General features: G+C 39.7%; 1 protein-coding gene and 1 long non-coding RNA gene across 6 annotated transcripts; one reads left to right on the top strand and one right to left on the bottom strand.

The window, feature by feature from the left end:
* Positions 1-1,295: 1,295 nt before the first annotated feature.
* ednrba (endothelin receptor Ba) lies at positions 1,296-9,352 on the bottom strand. Of its 5 annotated transcripts, none has more exons than XM_085254466.1 (10): positions 9,248-9,352; positions 9,059-9,148; positions 8,745-8,887; positions 7,833-8,309; positions 6,932-7,044; positions 5,904-6,108; positions 5,146-5,295; positions 4,703-4,836; positions 4,497-4,605; positions 1,296-2,191 (listed from the first exon to the last, which is right to left on the bottom strand). In XM_085254466.1, exons 4-10 carry the CDS (start codon positions 8,244-8,246, stop codon positions 2,057-2,059), a joined length of 1,260 nt encoding a protein of 419 aa, XP_085110592.1. In that variant the 5' UTR covers positions 8,247-8,309; positions 8,745-8,887; positions 9,059-9,148; positions 9,248-9,352; the 3' UTR covers positions 1,296-2,056. The 5 variants fall into 5 exon arrangements, with proteins under 5 accessions (XP_085110592.1, XP_085110594.1, XP_085110595.1 ...); XM_085254468.1 differs by having other exon boundaries at positions 8,745-8,840; XM_085254469.1 differs by having other exon boundaries at positions 8,745-8,778.
* Positions 7,535-16,917, top strand: LOC146554061 (uncharacterized). Its single transcript, XR_014889496.1, has 3 exons — positions 7,535-7,611; positions 16,555-16,645; positions 16,746-16,917. It is a non-coding gene; the product is annotated as an uncharacterized LOC146554061 (long non-coding RNA).
* The last annotated feature ends 269 nt before the right edge of the window (positions 16,918-17,186 follow it).

Raw genomic sequence — 17,186 nt, 5'->3', positions numbered from 1 at the left:
TGGAGAAAGTTAAAAAACTAAATGGCCAACTCCTTAGTGTGTTATTTTGGAAAACTTATAAAACGTTATACCTGTTAGTCCTTTAAAATAGCCAGGTCTTAGATTACATATAACTTAGGGCTCCAGTTAAAAAATTTACCCATCTGTAATATACATGTATATATATATATATATATATATATATATATAGACACACACACACACACACACACACACACACACACACACACACACACACACACACACACACACACACACACACACACACACACGACATTATGGTACAAGGTAAGGAGTATTGGAACTATATTTACGGCACTTAGTAGCTTCATTCCCCCATCCACCCCCAGAAGCTGGAAGAATTTGTAAAAAGCCAACCAGCTAAAAAAGAAAAGCAATACATTACATTAAGCTATAGCTCACCAGGGGATATTCATTTTAAACAGTACTTTTGTGGTTTGATTATAGAATATTGGATAAGTAGCTCACTGAACAAAATTCGCTCTGTTATCCAAGTTGTGTAGCAGATTATTTAATTATTAATTTTTTTATGTAGCACTGATCTAGGAGGTGATCAATCACACCAGTAAGAGGGCCAGCATTATCCAAAACCAGATAAATCAGTTTACCCTCTGTTTGAAACAGATGAAAAAGTAATTCAGAGAGGAATGTACTGAATGTGATTATGTTCAGTTAGGGCTAGTTACAGGAGTGGTGGGTTTGATTTGATGTCAAACCACACTGGATTGTTTGAAGACTTGCTGGAGGAACAAAGGCAGAAAGGTTATGGCAGAGAGATGAAACAGGAATGTGCAGAGATAAGGAAGTAAAAAGTAAGGGAGAGGACAAAGAAGTAGTAAAAAAGATGAGAAAAACAGACATAAAAAAGACAGTGATGGCAAGGAGAGTGGATAAAGAAATGAAACAAGGAAGGGTGGTGAGAGATCAGAGGACAGAGAGCTTCTTTGACAGCTAATGTGACATGCGTGACACTGGTTTAGCCTCAAGCAACATTCCCAGGTCAGAAATGTGTGTGTGTGTGTTTGGGGCAAAGAAGTGGGGAGAAAAACAGAGAGATCACAGTAATGTTCTGTGTTGGCACTCGCCATCACATGATGCTGCCTGCTGTCACACTTAAATCGAGGCCACATGCTCAAACACCCTCCCACATACACTAACACACACACACTCCCACAAACACAGAATACACCATACACTTAAGCCAACAGCAGACAGACCTAAAAAGAAATCTTTAAAAATTAATATAAAAATAATTTACTGTTTTCTTTTTGTAATATAGTCATGATTTTATGTGTTATATTTATTGAAAAAAGAAACCCTACATCAAAGGTAAGGAGTCAAATTAAGATAATCAGGCACTAATATAATGACAAAATGCATAAAGCCTCAGGAACAGGCCAAGTATGGAACAATATGATACAATAGCTGACGGTATCACAGCTGAAGTCACACAGCGTCAGTAGTTTTGTTGCTAGTGAGAATACACAAAGAAAATAAATTTCAAAGCATTAACAAGTATGCAAAAGCATGTAAAATGCTCATGTACATTCATTTTTTTTACAGAAAAAACATGCAAAATCCCCAAATGGCTGTTTTACAAGATGCTGAAGTATGTAACAAATACACTACAATGCATACACTATCCAGGCTGCAAGCCTGGCAAGCTGTCTTAGCTTATCAACCCTTAACCCCCAATTTTACACAACATAGTTGAACTTTGCTCCTGTTCAGTTCTCCATTTTTAATGTTATTCATGCCTGTATAAATTTGATACTTCCTATCCAAGAGTGCAGCTTTGGAGGTGTGCTGACACTTCATTCTTGGACAGAATGAGTGTGGCACTCCATGATAAGTGCTAAAAGTTTCAGGTTAGATTGAGTTGCAGTGAGAGCTGATTTCCGGCAGTATGTAATAGATCTTAAGAGTTTAAGGACATTTCATATTATGCTGTAGATAAAAACAAATGGGTCCCTGTCCTCATTTACGCAGGCATACTTCGATGTTTTTTGGTTGTTTCTCACTTCTGGGCCTCTCCTCAGGCTGTCGAGGACTTGTTGGTCATGCGAGAGTTGCTCTGTTCGGAGCCTCGGTCGCTGACTTTAAGCTTCATGCACGACTGCTTTTCGTCCATTAACATCTCTGTCGTTACGCACCAGGAGCACAGACAGGACTAAGGAAGAAAAGAAACTGTGAGGCTTAGGCTGCGAGAAAAGAGGAAGAGTGTGAACACTGTTCGCACTTTGACAAAATAGTGACTGATTCTTACAGCCTTTTTTTGTTGCAGCCTTAGAAATATTTCATCACTGTAAGAAATAAGCTTATTCTCTTTTTGTTGTATCACTACTACTTTCTTTATGGTAGAGCTAAAGCCAGCAGCTAGTTAGCTTGGCACAGAAATGTAAGCCTTGTCTAGAAATAGTCCAAGTTAGTAAAAGTTAAGAAAAATTTCTGGGACCAAACACTGAGGCGTCACTGAGAGTTAAAATCACTAAATGCTCTTTCATCTCCAATAAAATGATCAGTGTAGCCATCCTTCTAGTGGAAGGTTAGGCAGAGCAGGTTTCCACTTAAATATGAAATAACATTTTCTGAATGAATTTTTTTCTGAAAAAACAAAAAATTAAAACACACACCTGTATAACATTGGAAGTAAACAAAAGCAGAAAAATAAACATGAACATCATTCAGAGGGTTTGTGAAGTTGGGTTAGTTGATATATAATAGTGTGCTATCTGGTGGCTAGCCTTAGAGCTATGGTTAAGCTAAAATAAATACAATACTACTGTAAAGATGTAGCATGAGGATTAAACTATTTTCAGTAAAAGTTCATACTGAGGATATCTGGTGGGCTGAGACAAACAGCATCATATAGCAGTAAGAAGAGGCCAAAAATGACTATGAGTGATATGTCATCACTTAACTAAGGCTACGTTCACACTGCAGGTCTTAATGCTCAATTCCGATTTTTTGATCAAATCCGATTTTTTGTTTGCTTTTTCACACTACAAATAAAATGCGACAGCAAACGCGCTCTGGTGTGAACCCTCAAAGCGGCCCACATGTGCAAAAGAAGACGTCACACACAACGCGCTCTGTTTAGACCCAGACCAAACAGTATTGTTTGACTGATGGCCCTTAATATAAAGACTTCGGACTTTACGTTTCCCAATTTTTGCTTTAAGTTTTTTTGTTATTTACATAATAATGTAAAAATAACCTAATAATTATCCTTATTGTTGTTTTAGAGAGGAGCGGTGCTTCAAAGGATAGTTGCAGATTTCTGTCAGAATCTGCAGATTATACAGTACAAATAAAATATTCACGTTTCTCCAACGTTTTCTTCCCAACAGTTTCACTAACATCTACGCTGGATGGCCAGGAAGCGTTTGCGATGTCTTATCGGGTGCTTCTCGGGAGCTGATAATTGGCGTCTGTCTCGTGTCAGTGACGTAAAAGACGGATTTAATGCGACTTGACCATTCAAACAGCAGTCGTTTTCTAAAACATCGGATATGTATCGGGTTCAGTACCACATACGAAAGTGACCCAGGTCGGATTTGAAAATATTGGATTTGTGCCGTTCACACTGTCATAGCATGATCGGATATGGATATAGGGTCAAAAAAAATTGGATTTGATGCGCTTTTGCCTGCAGTGTGAACGTAGCCTAACAGATGGCTTAATTTTGTGTTGTAAAGACAAAAATCTGTGTCCACACGGGGAGCAATTAGTTCATTGTGCATTGCTTTCGAGCTGATGGTCGATTGGCTAGGATGTAGTGATCACTGGTATCCTAAGCTCCTTTTCCATTTGTACCTACTCAGATCAGGTTTTTTCAGGGTTTTCCATTAAGTGATAGTACCTGGTATCAGGTACTAAAATGGTGCCTGCTCAGATGGAGTTCAAAGCAATCTGACCATGTACTAAAATGTGACATTGTCAGACTGCATGCCACCGAATGGCTGGTCAGTTCTGAGAGAGTCTCGTTCACAGAAATCAAAACTGCCATTTTTGATATCCGACATCGAGGGAATTGGTTACAGAAAGCAACTCCCACGAGTCTGATGAAAAGCCACAGATCGAGCAGCAGGTATATTGTTGCCTCGGTGTCCGCCTTTGTTGTAGCGTTCGTGTTATGGGAGGCTCGGCCGCGTTGCTATAATGATGACCATGGTACTAGATTGTAATGGAAAACCAGGTGTTCCAAGTTGAGTCCATCTGAGTAGGTACTACTGGAAAAGGGGCTCTGCACACTCATTGGTAGTTGCTTCAGTTGCTTGTCTCTATGTTGAGAATATTTTATTTCGGGACCTGCCTACTTTGAGGTACCAGAATCTTTTTTGCCTTTAGTCACTTCACATTTCGGAAGTCAATGTGAATCACTTCCTGTGTGGGTGCAGTTTAACACCAATAAACAAAATACATTAGCACAATAACCAAAAAGTAAAGCCTTTTTTGAGTGAGTTACACTTTACCCTGAAGCAGTTCTTGAAGCGCTTGCTGACCATGTAGAGGGCGATGGGGTTGATACAGGAGTTGACAGATGCCATGTTGATGCCAATGTAGTCCAACACCAAAAAGAAACTAAAATATATCACAGTGGTATATTAGTCTTCCACTTCACACTGTCTTCGAGGCAAGTTTTTTTATCTACTAAATTATCATGACTTCCCCTCCATACCTGAGCAATTCACACCGGTTTGGATCCTTTTCATCATAGATGGTGAGCTTCAGGATACGGCTGAGGTGGAGAGGCAGCCAGCACAGAGCAAAGACTAAAACCAGACAAAACACTGTCTTCGCCACCTCCCTCCGCTGAACACACACAAAAACACATAAATTACAGTTTGGCACCGAAGTAGCTGTGGTGAAACTTAAGCCTTAAAGGAATTAGGCATCATTGGAAACATGTTTTCCCCTCAAAATGTAAAACATTTGTTATCAGGAATCAAATTGAATTCAGTAGGAAATGGGAGTTGCAAATTAGGCCGAAAACAGTGCAGAACATTACTTTAATAGCATTGTCTGTTTATCGTCCTATTACATTAGGAAAAATATCACTTTAACTCAACTAAATATGTCGTCAACAAACAGGCCTAATAAAGTGAGTTTTCACCATCTTACCTGTTTTAAGTGGTCGCTGAGCGCAATCTGCATGCCATTCTTCTTCCTCAGCATCTCACAGGTCATCAGGGTGTAGAAAATGGCAGTGCAGGCCAACGGCAGGCAGAAATACACACTGAACAGCCACCAGTCCTTTGCTGATTTATAAAACTGCACAGAGAACATAGCAGGACTGCACTGGATTAGGCACAAACATCTGTGCTGGAAATCTTTAGTTAAAGGTGAAGTATGTCAGAAGCAGATGGATTTTAATGGTGTGTAACCACGGTCTGACCGGGTTGACTCCAGGGTGTGTTTCAAGTTGCTGTTGACATGGTTTTACAAATCAATTTATCATAAGGCCCCAGTGGGAATAAATGTATTATTCTTTTTACATGAAGATAGACGAATGTAATGGCAAATACATTATATTAATCCATTAGCTATTACGCTACACATAATCAACCGCTGTAGTGTTTTCTGTCACCCAAGTGGGGGATGTTCTAATTCTTATGATCCATGACTTTTTTTCTTTTTGACAGTGTTTCATTTCTGGGAACTCTTCCTAACCCCGATCTAGCGGGGAAGCTGTCACAGTCTGATTACGAGTGCTTGTGGTTTTAAGTGTACGTATAAGCGTATGCACACACATGTACACATTCACCTCTGCGTCTCTGTCCATATAAGTATGTGTTATACGACATACAGCTATGTCAACACGTACTATTTTTCTGCACAGCGAACCACAGGCCTTTAAAAGTCGGTGTGTTACAGCTCACCCTCATGAATTCGGTTTTCTGCACGGGGTGCAGCAAGCAGATCCTCAAATGTTCTCCTTTGTAGTTCATGGTGATCATGTCGAAGGCTATCGCCTCTGGCACAGCCAGGATGATGGATATTATCCAGATGAGCGCTATCTCGATAGCCATCCATTTTGGAACTCCGATCCCTTTGATACGGCTCCATGAGGCCACGGCACGATACCTGGAAGATGTGTGACATGTGGAGTCAGTTAGTTAAAGGAAGAGTTTGATGGCTCGGGAAATGTACTTAGTTGTATTTTTATTGAGAGGCAGCTCATAAGATGGCTATCACTGGTATATTTACATGGTGACTACATTGTACAATAAAGCAATTATAAAAACTCATCTGTTTAAAATGTATTTATTCTTAAAGTTTTGCATTAGAAGTGCATGACTCATGCAGCTAGAGCCACTTGCTACCTGTTAGCCTTACCTCAGGTAGGTCCACCACTAAACTGGGTCTTTCAACCACATTTTTAGTGTTGGCATTTTTAACAGAAACACAGTGGCTTCCTGTGTAGTTAAGTGATCTACCCATTAGGTCTGTGCTTAGCACTGTCTGTATCTGTATGACACACAAATATGTTTGCAGCTTGCTCACATGAACTTGCTTACTTGTAATGGCAAAAATGATAAACCTGAGGCTTCCAAACAGTAGTCCAGAAACCATCGCCATGGTGACTGCGATACAGTGTGACATAAGTTACTGTTTTAATTCCTTTGTTTTTGCAATTTAAAAGAAAAATTGTGGATTTATCACCAAGGTGTCTTTCATACACTTTTTTTTTGTTTTGGTTTATTTGAGCCCTTTTTATGTTCACCGTTCAATAATGGCATTAACAAAATGTCAGTTTACTAATGCATCAAAGTAGACAGCAGCCAGTGGGAACAAGAGAAAAAGTGAGGATAAAAAGTCACTGCTTTTTAATTGCAGTTGCAGCATTGAAAAAACAAAAAACAAAAAAGCAAAGATTGTTGTTCATTTGCCATGGCTTCATGCTTACCTGTCAATACTCAACGCACACAGACTCAGCACTGTAATCCCCACTGAGGATTTCTGCACAAATGGCACCAGCTTGCACAGAGTCACCCCGAATGGCCAATCCTCCGCCAGGAGCTGTATAGAGAGAGAAAGAGTTGATGACAGACTTAAACCATGGTAGGAAAGGAAGCAAATTTACTATCCCCCATTTTTACTCAGCCTCAGGCATCCAGTGCAGGCCAGGCATGTGTGAACCTGAACTTATCGTTCTTTTCTTGCCAGGTTTAACATTTTGGTCTTTTCCTTAAAACCACGAGTCCTGTTTGCCTCGGTTTAAACTCCAGGCAATGTGACCTAGTGAGAACACTCGCAGAGAAGAAGAAAACTCTGCTAAGCATGAAAGATATGGAACCTTTCATGCTGTCTTTGGATGGGTGTCTGGAATGTGATTGAAAACCTATTAAAATCAGATGTGAACATGTTTCTCTCCGTACCACCCCGTCTGTCCTGTCATTGCTATGGTATGCGGCTGTGACCAGTTGTTTTAACATGCTTGCCCCCTTACCCAAATATACAGACGCTCTTGGTTCTGTCTCTCTCACTCACTCACTCACTCACTCACTCACTCACACAAAAGGAGCCCAACAGATTAAAACATACCAGAGACATAAGGGGATATGGAGGGGCTCAGAATCCAGTAAGGTAATAACATTTTGAAAATTATGTGGAAGCCTGCTTTTACAAGCATGTGTGTGTATGTGTGCTCACGAGTTTAATAGGAATATTTGAGTACTTGTCTGGGATGTAGCTAAATATTTGTGCATGACCTCACAAAGTTACAGTTAAGTAAAAATAATGTTAAGCAGCTCATGCTTTCCTATGACTTAAGTACTGTTCCTATGCTATTCTGCAGTTTTTCTCACCTTATAAACATTAATGGGAATGGCGATGATGATATGTAGCAGGTCTCCAAGTGCCAGGCTGCCGATCAGTATATTTGGCCCGTTATGCATACACTTATTCTTATAGATGATCCTCAGAAGAGTGGAATTCCCAATAATACCGACAACGAAAACCAGGCAGGACACCACTGTGTTGATGTACTTGAAAGTGTCTCGGATTTCTGTGGGTCCGGTGCACATGGGTGGCAGGCGGCGGCGGGGCATGGTGCTGTTGGGCCGCACCGCACCCTGCACATCTCGTTCCACGAGCCCTTGTTTCTGGGTAACGGTGAGAGGCTCCTGGGGCACTTGTTTCTTTGGCTCCAGCTGTCCACTGGCCACAAGTATGTGGACTGCCAAAGCGAGTAGCTCCAAGCAGAGGAGATGAGTCCTCATCCTTTGATTTTGACTGTGGATTTTATTCAAGAAACAGCCTGCAGCTGATCTTCTTTAGAGCTCCTGGAACACAGATTAGAAACACTGTGAACAGGCCTGGTGTTGAACTACAGCAGCAGTTCTTAGACTTTTTTTTGGCATTCAGAAGCTGAAAACAGTTTGCACTCCACACCCCTCAAGTTTTTCTTTGATCAGAAATTAATTTTAAAAAATTTGTGTGTGTGTGGTTTTTTTTAAATTCCCCCTAAAAAAAAAACCCCTTAATGAATTAATAATTCAAATCATTTTTACTTCATATTTTTCATCTGGCACCCCAACTTCAGGGGCTCTGCACCCTACCAGTGGGGCCACACCACATTTTAACTTTGGCTAAAGGATCATTTTTATTTCCATTTTTTTTTTTTTTGAGAGAGAGAGAGAGAGAGAGAGAGAGAGAGAGAGAGAGAGAGAGAGAGAGAGAGAGAGAGAGAGAGAGAGAGAGTTTTTATTTCAGCTTACCTTTGTATCTAATGTAGAAGGATGTCAACGTCCCCTTAGATTCAAAAATGCCTTTTGGTTAGTTTCACTTCTCGTGGATGTTTGTGCATCATTGTACTAAATGTTCAGGGGTAAATTACAAGGCTGTTTTTAGAATTCCTACCCTGAACAAGGAAAATACAACTGTTAGATTATTCAATTAACAACGAGTGAAAGAAGACATAAATACACTAAGGCTGTAGGTTTCCCCCTATCGATTAAACAGTTAATTTAACACAGTCCCTAAATGAGTCAGTTAATGCTCTCCAGTTGCTCTTGTTAAAGTTCTTACTTACCAAACTCTGAAGTGGGAATTCTCCGATATCTGCGTCTCTTAGTTTAAAGTTCCTCAGTAACTCTCAGGCTCTCAGAACAGAGAACATTTCCTAAAGCAGAGGAATATTGTTCCAACAGTGACAGTTCAGTCATCTCCAACAGCAGCAGTCCTCTCTGTCACTGGGGCCAAAGTTAATGAAAAAACTTACAGTTGTGTGACTCAGTGGCTCCAGTCAGCAGTTCTACTTGTGCTCTCCTCTCCAGTACTGCGCTGAGTCTGGGTGTACACTCAAGAGTCTGCAGGGTTGATCCCTGCCCCACTCCTCCACACCCCGCAACCCCCAACCCCTCCTCTTTTTATTTAGAGGAGGGAGTGAGGGAAGATAGGCAGGATGTTCACGTTATTCATCAAAGTGCACCAGCATTAATGAAAGAAACGTGGTAAAATCAGTTCACAGGAGTGAACTGTTCACGCTGTGGTTTTGTGGTAGTTTATGTCTCACAATAAAAAATACATTCATTAGGATTCCTACAGAGGTTCACCATCACAGTTTTATCTGGCCTGTTTAAACGATTTCTCCTCTAACTGTGCAAGTTATCAATATCTGACATGAAGGTATTTCATTTAATATATGTCCCCAACAGTTATATTCCTGTCATACTATCAGACAGCTAAGAGTCTGCACACAAACTCCAAAAAATGGTTCCATGAGTCTCAAACTTTCACCAGTGAAATTTGTTGAGAACTGCCACACACGTTTACACATAATAAAGTAATTTAGTGTCCAAAACAAAGTATTTTAATATCAGTTTGAACTTTAAGATCAGTAGTTCTATGTTTTAAGTTAAATTTTGTCACATTTAAACACCATCCTGATGGGTTGAGGGTAAAGATGAGATAAAGATGTTGCTAGTAGTCTTATAAAACCACTGTCTGTATGACACCTTTTGATACCAGTCTTGATATTGCCACCATGGGCCAACTTCCATCTGTGAAAAATTCCCAGAGTTCCTGGAGTGGCCACATGAGACCTAAAGCAAGTTGTTCCACATTGACATGTACAAATGTACAAAAAGTATTTAGTTCTGATATTGTACCCCTTTCATAATTTTTTGTGGCTCAGCCGTTTGGATTTTGTTAAAGGATAAAGTTGAAGGTGTGGCTGCTTTGATTGACATGTTTTTGTTGATAGACATACTAGGCCTTACTTCCACTTACACGAGTCACTCAACATGACTTCTTGACCTTGTTTATGGTGTTTGTGGCTTTCGGAGCATTTTCATGTAATTACATGTAATTATATGGTAAGTAATGTGACTTGCTGTAAGGCACAGACCGTGTGAGAAGCTTGTGCTCCAGTTTTAGTGGTTGAACCTATTATTTTTTAAATTTGTCTGTTTAAGTAGCTACTTATCAGTTATGTGCATCTGTGTGTCGCTCCCACCCAAACCCTCCATCCTATGCTGATATCAGCCCATTTGCACCGGCTGTTTTTGCTTTTTCTCTTTAACAAGGATAAACATGTTATGTCACTCCTCCACTTCTTTATTAATTTCTAAAAAAAAAAAAAAAAAAAACCCCCGATCTGGTTAAATATTGATTGAGTGATACCCTGTGTGAAGTGAACACGGTAACTGACAATTATTGGATAAGTCTCAATTTTTAAGATGTTAGAGGGACCATGGTAAATAGAAAATACACTCACTTTCACATATCCTTAGTTGGTATGCTGAATGTTAAAGTTCATGACAAAATTCTTGTTTGGAAAGGTTGCAGAGAGAAAGCCTCTAAAAAAGTGTTACATTTGAATAAAAACACAAAACTTGTAGAACAATTTACTTTGGACAGACGAGGCCAAAGTGGATATTTGGCCACAATGCACAGTGGCATGTTTTGTGAAAACCAAACATAGCATATCAGCACAAGCACCTCATACCATCTGTCAAGCACGGTGGTGGAGGGCTGATGATTTGGGTTTCTTTTGCAGCTACAGAACTTGGACATCTTGCAGTCACTGAGTCGACCATGAACTGCTCGGTATACCAAAGTGTTCTAGGGTCAAATGTGAGGCCGTCTGTTTAACGGCCAAAGCTTAGCCCAATTTTGGTCTTGCCACAGTTAAATGAGTTTGAAAACAGCTGTAAATCTAGAACGGAATGACTGAAAAAGACTCATGAATTGTGTTTTTTACACACTAATGTTGCATTTTGGCTTAGTTTTTGTTCAAACTGGCAGAAAAAAAAATCATTTGTTTGGTTTTTTTTTTTTTTACCGTGACTGGACTTTAGACTTCCCTTCCTTTCCCAGCTCTTGGGCCGAAGTTAAATTAGCCATTAAAAAACAATGAACCATAAAATACAATTTAAACCCATTACAGGAGAAACATATACAAAGGGAATATTTCTACACTGTATCACACATGTTAGGCTTTATCACTTTTAAGTCATTGAACACTCCGTTTTGTTTCTTTGTGACCTTCTCATGTTGAGCCAAACACAATAAATAAAGGAGTTCTTGTTCTTGCTGTCAGGAGGTTGCCAGCTTATTTTCTAATGGGCATGTGAGGAGGGTTTTCGCATATGCAGTCCCCTGATCACAGTTGGTTAGATACCACAAAGAACACACTCCTGCTCATTTCCAAATTGACTTAGATGAATGTTGTGCTTACTTGGCTTGCTTTCACAGTTTACCCCACGGTACCACTACCAGGACTCACACAGATTGAGGTTGAGGGAAGGAACTGACAGTTAGGAGGTGGCAGAGCTTGGGTGGTGATAATAAATTAAATGATAAGTGGCATGACTTGTTAACTCTACCTTTGAATAATTAGGGAAACAATGAAATTACTTGTTTAAGTAATATCACAATCTCACAAGTGATGGTAAATGGACTGGTTCTTATATAGCGCTTTTCTACTCTGAGCACTCAAAGCGCTTTATAAATTATAAATAATGTCAAGTGAAAAATATTGCATAAATCAGGGGATGCAACAAGTAAACAGGATAAAAAAAACCAAACAGAGATCACCATAAGTAGATGAAAATAGTACATTTTCTGCACAGTTGTTTTCATATTCTTACAAGTCAGGCTGTAAGTGCTGCATAAACAGATCTCTCTGCACTCCATACATTTGTACTTTTGTAAAAATAATTTAGCGGTTTAAAAAAAACAAAAAACAAAGGTTTGATAGGTAACATCAGAAAACTTTCCTATTGATTAATATTATTTAAAGTGCTTTCAATTATCCTGGTTATTAGTTTAAATATGCAAATTCGATGCTATTTTGTCAAGCCCACAATTTTTTTCTTTTACAGATATTTCAAGTAATGTGAAATAAAGAGTCATAGCTGTATTTTTGAGATTTTTTTTCAAGAGTCTTTAAAAAAATAGCCCTAAAACTCCAACTCAACTGCCTCTTATTTTAAGTAGTCTACTGTTACGTCCCCTGGCTAGTCTAGGGGGTTGAAGGGACGAACATAAATGTGGATAGAGAAGGAGGAGCCAAGATGGTAATTCTAAAAGGTTTATTTAATACTGGTGATGGGACGTGGGTTCAGACCGAGGTGTAACGTCAGGGAGAGCCAAGGCCAACATAACAAACAAAACATCCCTGACGTAGAAATAAAAGAAACTTACCTAACTCCAAAGAAACAAAATATACAACCTATAACCATAACCTACCTAACAACACATAAACAGGAGAAAACAGGGTGTCAAAACAAAAGGCAGCTCTCCCCTACAAGCAGTCTGAACATGAAACAATAATGCTCACACAAAATACAAAGGCATGCAAGCCTGCACCAGTATGGCAACCAAAATGGCCGGAGGGCCCAGAAACACAGCTCCACAGGCCTTAAATAGTGCTCTGCTGATTACCAATCAGCCGGACTCTGCACAGCATCCAATCAGGACAGAGGAGGTGGAGCCTGGACAAAACAAAGGGTTAATAGGGAGAAGAGACATCCTCCTGGGGGATGTAACACTACATAAATACTTCTTTATAGGCTTTTACCCTCAAGCTCATGTTTTATTGTCTCTTATAGGCTATTAGTAAGAGGTTCTCACCCTCCTTGTCTAACTGTGACTCATGTCCCAATAAAAAGATTTACAATTTAAAGCAAAGAGCATCTGAATCCTTCCTTTCAGCATTGTCCGTTTTTTTTTACGAGAGCGTTCGGCATGTGCTGGTTAGTGTGTGGAGAACTCCTCTCATCTTCCAAAGTGGGTGTCTTTATTTATCCTCAGGTCCTGTGAGGACAAAGGGCCGGGTTGTTTTTGAACAAGCAAAGATTCAGTGTCAACGTGAGGCCAGCTCACTGAGAACACAACACGACCTCTGAGCATGCTCTGTTAGATGCAGGACCAACTGATTACCAGCTGAAATATGTTTGTATGTGTCTCAGTGTGTCCTTATCCAAGAGGGTGTGATGGGTTTATAAAGAGTAATTATTTGCTACTTTATTAGAGCTATATTTCAAGTTCGATTCATCCACCAATTGTTTGTTTGTATTGAATATGCACTAATGCAGAAGCTGCGATGTTGGACGTGTTTTACCTGCACTGCATTATTTGGGCTACTTCATACTCTCTTGACCTCATCTATTCATATAAAAAGATGCTCTGTGTAAGAGAAACAGTGATTAATAATAACTAATGATTAAATATAGTGGTGTATAAACATTTGAAACGTTTACAAGGGAATGCTTTAAAATTAGGAGCTTCACTGGAAGCTGTTAAGAGTTCAACAAGGACGTGACGTTGTTCAAAATTAAATCCAGTATGTTTTTTTAATTTTCGTGGCCATAGTCATGCCACTTTTTGGTTCCACACTCTAGATTTCGATTTGTCGCATTAGAGGAGATAACAAAGCTAACATACCGGACAACTCAAAGATAATAAAGAGAAAACAAACTTCAGTGAGCCTGATCTGCTCAGCCAGTTTCTTTCTGGCTTGCGGGCTCTGATGGCAAAAGCACGATCACCTTTAAAATTAGGCAATGAATTTCTAAAAGCCAAAAGGATTCCAGCTGAGGAACTGAGGCTGCAAATGTGCTCATATGGGTTCCACATTTCTGCTATGTAGCTCGGGGCCAGACCCAAATATGCTTTAAAAATATTCAGCAGAATCCTAAAATCATTTCTAAAACTTACAGGAATGAATGAACCAATTGGGGTGATTAGGTGCCCTCTGCTAAATCTGCAAACAAGCCTATTGGTATTCTTATGGACTGTCATTGGATTCTATGGAGTGACCTTTCTGTATTTCAGAAGAGACAAGTCTTGAGAAAATAAATACACAACTTTTTCCAGTGTGGTTTTTAAGTTAAAGAAATTTAAGAACATTGGCAAATCATCTAGTTAACAGAGATTGTCAACTTCTTACCACCAGATGTAATACTAGTTATTGATTTGGACATGTCCTCACCATTCCTAGTAAATTCTACATGCTTGTGCAATGGTGCACATTTTCACACAGTCTATTCTTGGACACATTCATGAACTGGTACTCAATTGGACAAACAAAATAGTGGCAAATATAAAGACAAAAATACAGTGGGAACTCAAGACCAGACTCAAGACTGAGTATTAAACAGGAAGTTGCAGATTTTTTTGTGTATTCCTAATACAGCTATTAGGTATAGGGTTAGGGTTTTAAGACACTACTTGACCATTTAACATGCATTTGTAATGCTTATGATGATATTATCCTCAGTGTTTCCCTACAATTCCATACCTCTGTCTTGTTTTTGTGTTGGTTTCACTTCCTGTTTTATTTTGATAATCACTTTTTCTTGTGGATCTATTGGACTTTTACTTGGGTTTGCTCACTTCTTAATTCCCTGTGTCTACCCTATATGTATTCCTGGCTGTTGCTCAAATAGTAAAGCGGGATGTTCAGTAGATTGATCCCCAGCTCCTGTGGACCACATGATAAAGTATCTCCTTGGTCCATGGATACAGTGGAGTTGAGTTGCCCAGAGTTGCCTCCGATGCAACCACTCCAGTATTAGTGTGCATGTGAATATTAGAAAATGCTTAGGCATGGGTCTGTATGAAGGTTTTTGTGCATGAGTGAATTCTAGTAAGAAAGCACTTTTAGTGCTCAGTTGAGTAGGAAAGCGCTTTTCGACGCTAGTGCATTTGCCATTTGCCGTTTCTCCTTTGTCCATTAACCGTGCTCATATTTTCTGGTTCACTCGTCTTGCTTGTTTCAGATCCCTGTTTTGTGCTTTCTTTGTTTCTTTTACTGGACTTTTGAAACAGCCCAAAAAAGGATCTCTGTTTTTGTTCGTTTTTTGTCAGCCTCCATGTCCTGCTTTTATGTCCTCCTCTCTATGCTGACAGTTCACTTTAGTTGGAGCATACAAACACATTTTATGGCTAAGCTGTCATAGGAACTGTCACCCAATGTTTGGCACATTTTATCACGTATACTAAAAAATACATCAGTTACAAAACCCTCCCTGTCTCTCAGAGGGATCCAGCTTGAAAAGGCCAGCACATATATTGCAATTTGAAGGCTGTCCCACATTGATAGGACTCAGCACAGTTATATCTCTCATTAGAGAATCGCCTGTTACAAAATGTCTCCCATGTTTCCTTTCTCTCTTTGTCCTGCTTGTATTTTATCTGATGCATCTTTTCTCTCTCTCACTGCTCTGTCTTCTCTCCAGGCTTTTTCTCTGTGCTTCACGCCCTCTAACCATCTCCAGGGTTTGATTTTCCCCTCTGTTCTGAAACATAAAGGAGGCACTGTGCCCCTCTAACACTCCTCACATCAACTAGGCACCAGTGAAATGACTAAACCGCTGCCCTCAGGCTAGCCAGGACGCAGTACATTTGCACATCTGTATATTTATGTTATTGCATCTGCATGTGTGCGTATTTAGTCTCCTTAAGGCCATCTTCCTCTCTGCCTTTCTCTCTTTAATGATCCTCTTAGACATCAGCACCTATGTATGTGTCTGTTGTCTAAAGGTCTTAATCATGAGCAGCAGAACACACCGCTAACAGAGAGAAACCCCACTCGTTTTCTACAAGCACCACACACATATAGATGAATAGAGGATTCACTGGGGAGAGACTGTGACAGAAAAAGGCTTATAAGGTTCATGGATCCATTTTTTGTTATCCACTCTGGATAGTGATTAACAATAATCAACAATTCTGAGATTAACAATGACTGGACCAGTACGGTTAGGATGAACAAGGATTGGATCTGAACTGAATTTTTTTTTTTTGACAGTGGAATAAATTCTGACAGAAGTTACTAGAGTTAACAGTGTAATTCCTGAGATTCCTAAGGTAGAATTGAGCGTACTCCCAAAACTGAGATGTTCTTAACTGGCGTGCTGCAGCCACTTAACAGCTGCTTTCACCTTCCCTTAGTCATCTTTTACTTGCCCACTCTTGATGATATAACCCATTAAGCTCACAAAGACACATGAAACTCGCACTTCTCTGCTTTTACAAATAATTTGTGCTTTAAAAGTTTCCGTGTTGCCTGTTTTACAGAAAAAAACAGGATGTCAGCTATATCTGTCCAGATATACAAAAACAAACCAGCTTAGCCATCACGGAGAACTGACAACAGAAACACAGCAAGGTGCATTAGTTAATCCGAAGGGAATTACCAGATAATCAAAGTGTCTGAATGATTTGTTGATGGAATTTTTCTATTTGTTGTTCTCTCTGATTCCTACCAGGCATTGTGCAGATTCAACTTGGGGAAGACAGTGGCATCCTGCGCAGGTTCAGAAGCAGAATTAATGGCAAGCAAAGGGGATTTACTTTTGACAGTGATGCTATTTAACTCATGGTAGTCAATGTATGGGTACAGTGTCTTGTCTTTCTTTAAAAAAAAAAAAAAAAACAAACCCTGGGAAAAGATGGCCGAATGATTCTAAATGAATGATATTCTAAGGAGCTTGGAAAGAAAAGCGTCTGGACTCCTTTAAGTTTCTTGAAGATGTTTCACCTCTCATCCGAGAAGCTTCTTCAGTCTTCAAGAAACTTAAAGAAGTCCAGACGCTTTTCTTTCCAGGCTGCTTATGTAGCGAGCGAAAGCCACCGAGTAACCGCTAAGGGCCTCTATACTACTTGTGCAAACTTTCAGGCCCAAAGCTCTCACAGGAACGAGCCCAGAA

The sequence above is a fragment of the Mchenga conophoros genome, linkage group LG18 (genome assembly GCF_057382185.1).
Source record: "Mchenga conophoros isolate Kocher_MC1m ecotype Shallow Benthic linkage group LG18, M_conophoros_male_GT1.1, whole genome shotgun sequence".
Classification (NCBI taxonomy): Eukaryota; Metazoa; Chordata; class Actinopteri; order Cichliformes; family Cichlidae; genus Mchenga; species Mchenga conophoros.
This window is presented reverse-complemented; position numbering and strand designations above follow the sequence as displayed.

Excerpts from the sequence above, each read along its gene's own strand:
- ednrba (XM_085254466.1), bottom strand. The coding sequence starts at position 8,246 with ATGAGGACTCATCTCCTCTGCTTGGAGCTACTCGCTTTGGCAGTCCAC. Across the intron at positions 6,109-6,931 it reads TGTGCGTTGAGTATTGACAG|GTATCGTGCCGTGGCCTCAT; the intron begins GTAAGCATGAAG and ends CACATCTTCCAG. Across the intron at positions 4,606-4,702 it reads AACCGGTGTGAATTGCTCAG|TTTCTTTTTGGTGTTGGACT; the intron begins GTATGGAGGGGA and ends GATATATTTTAG.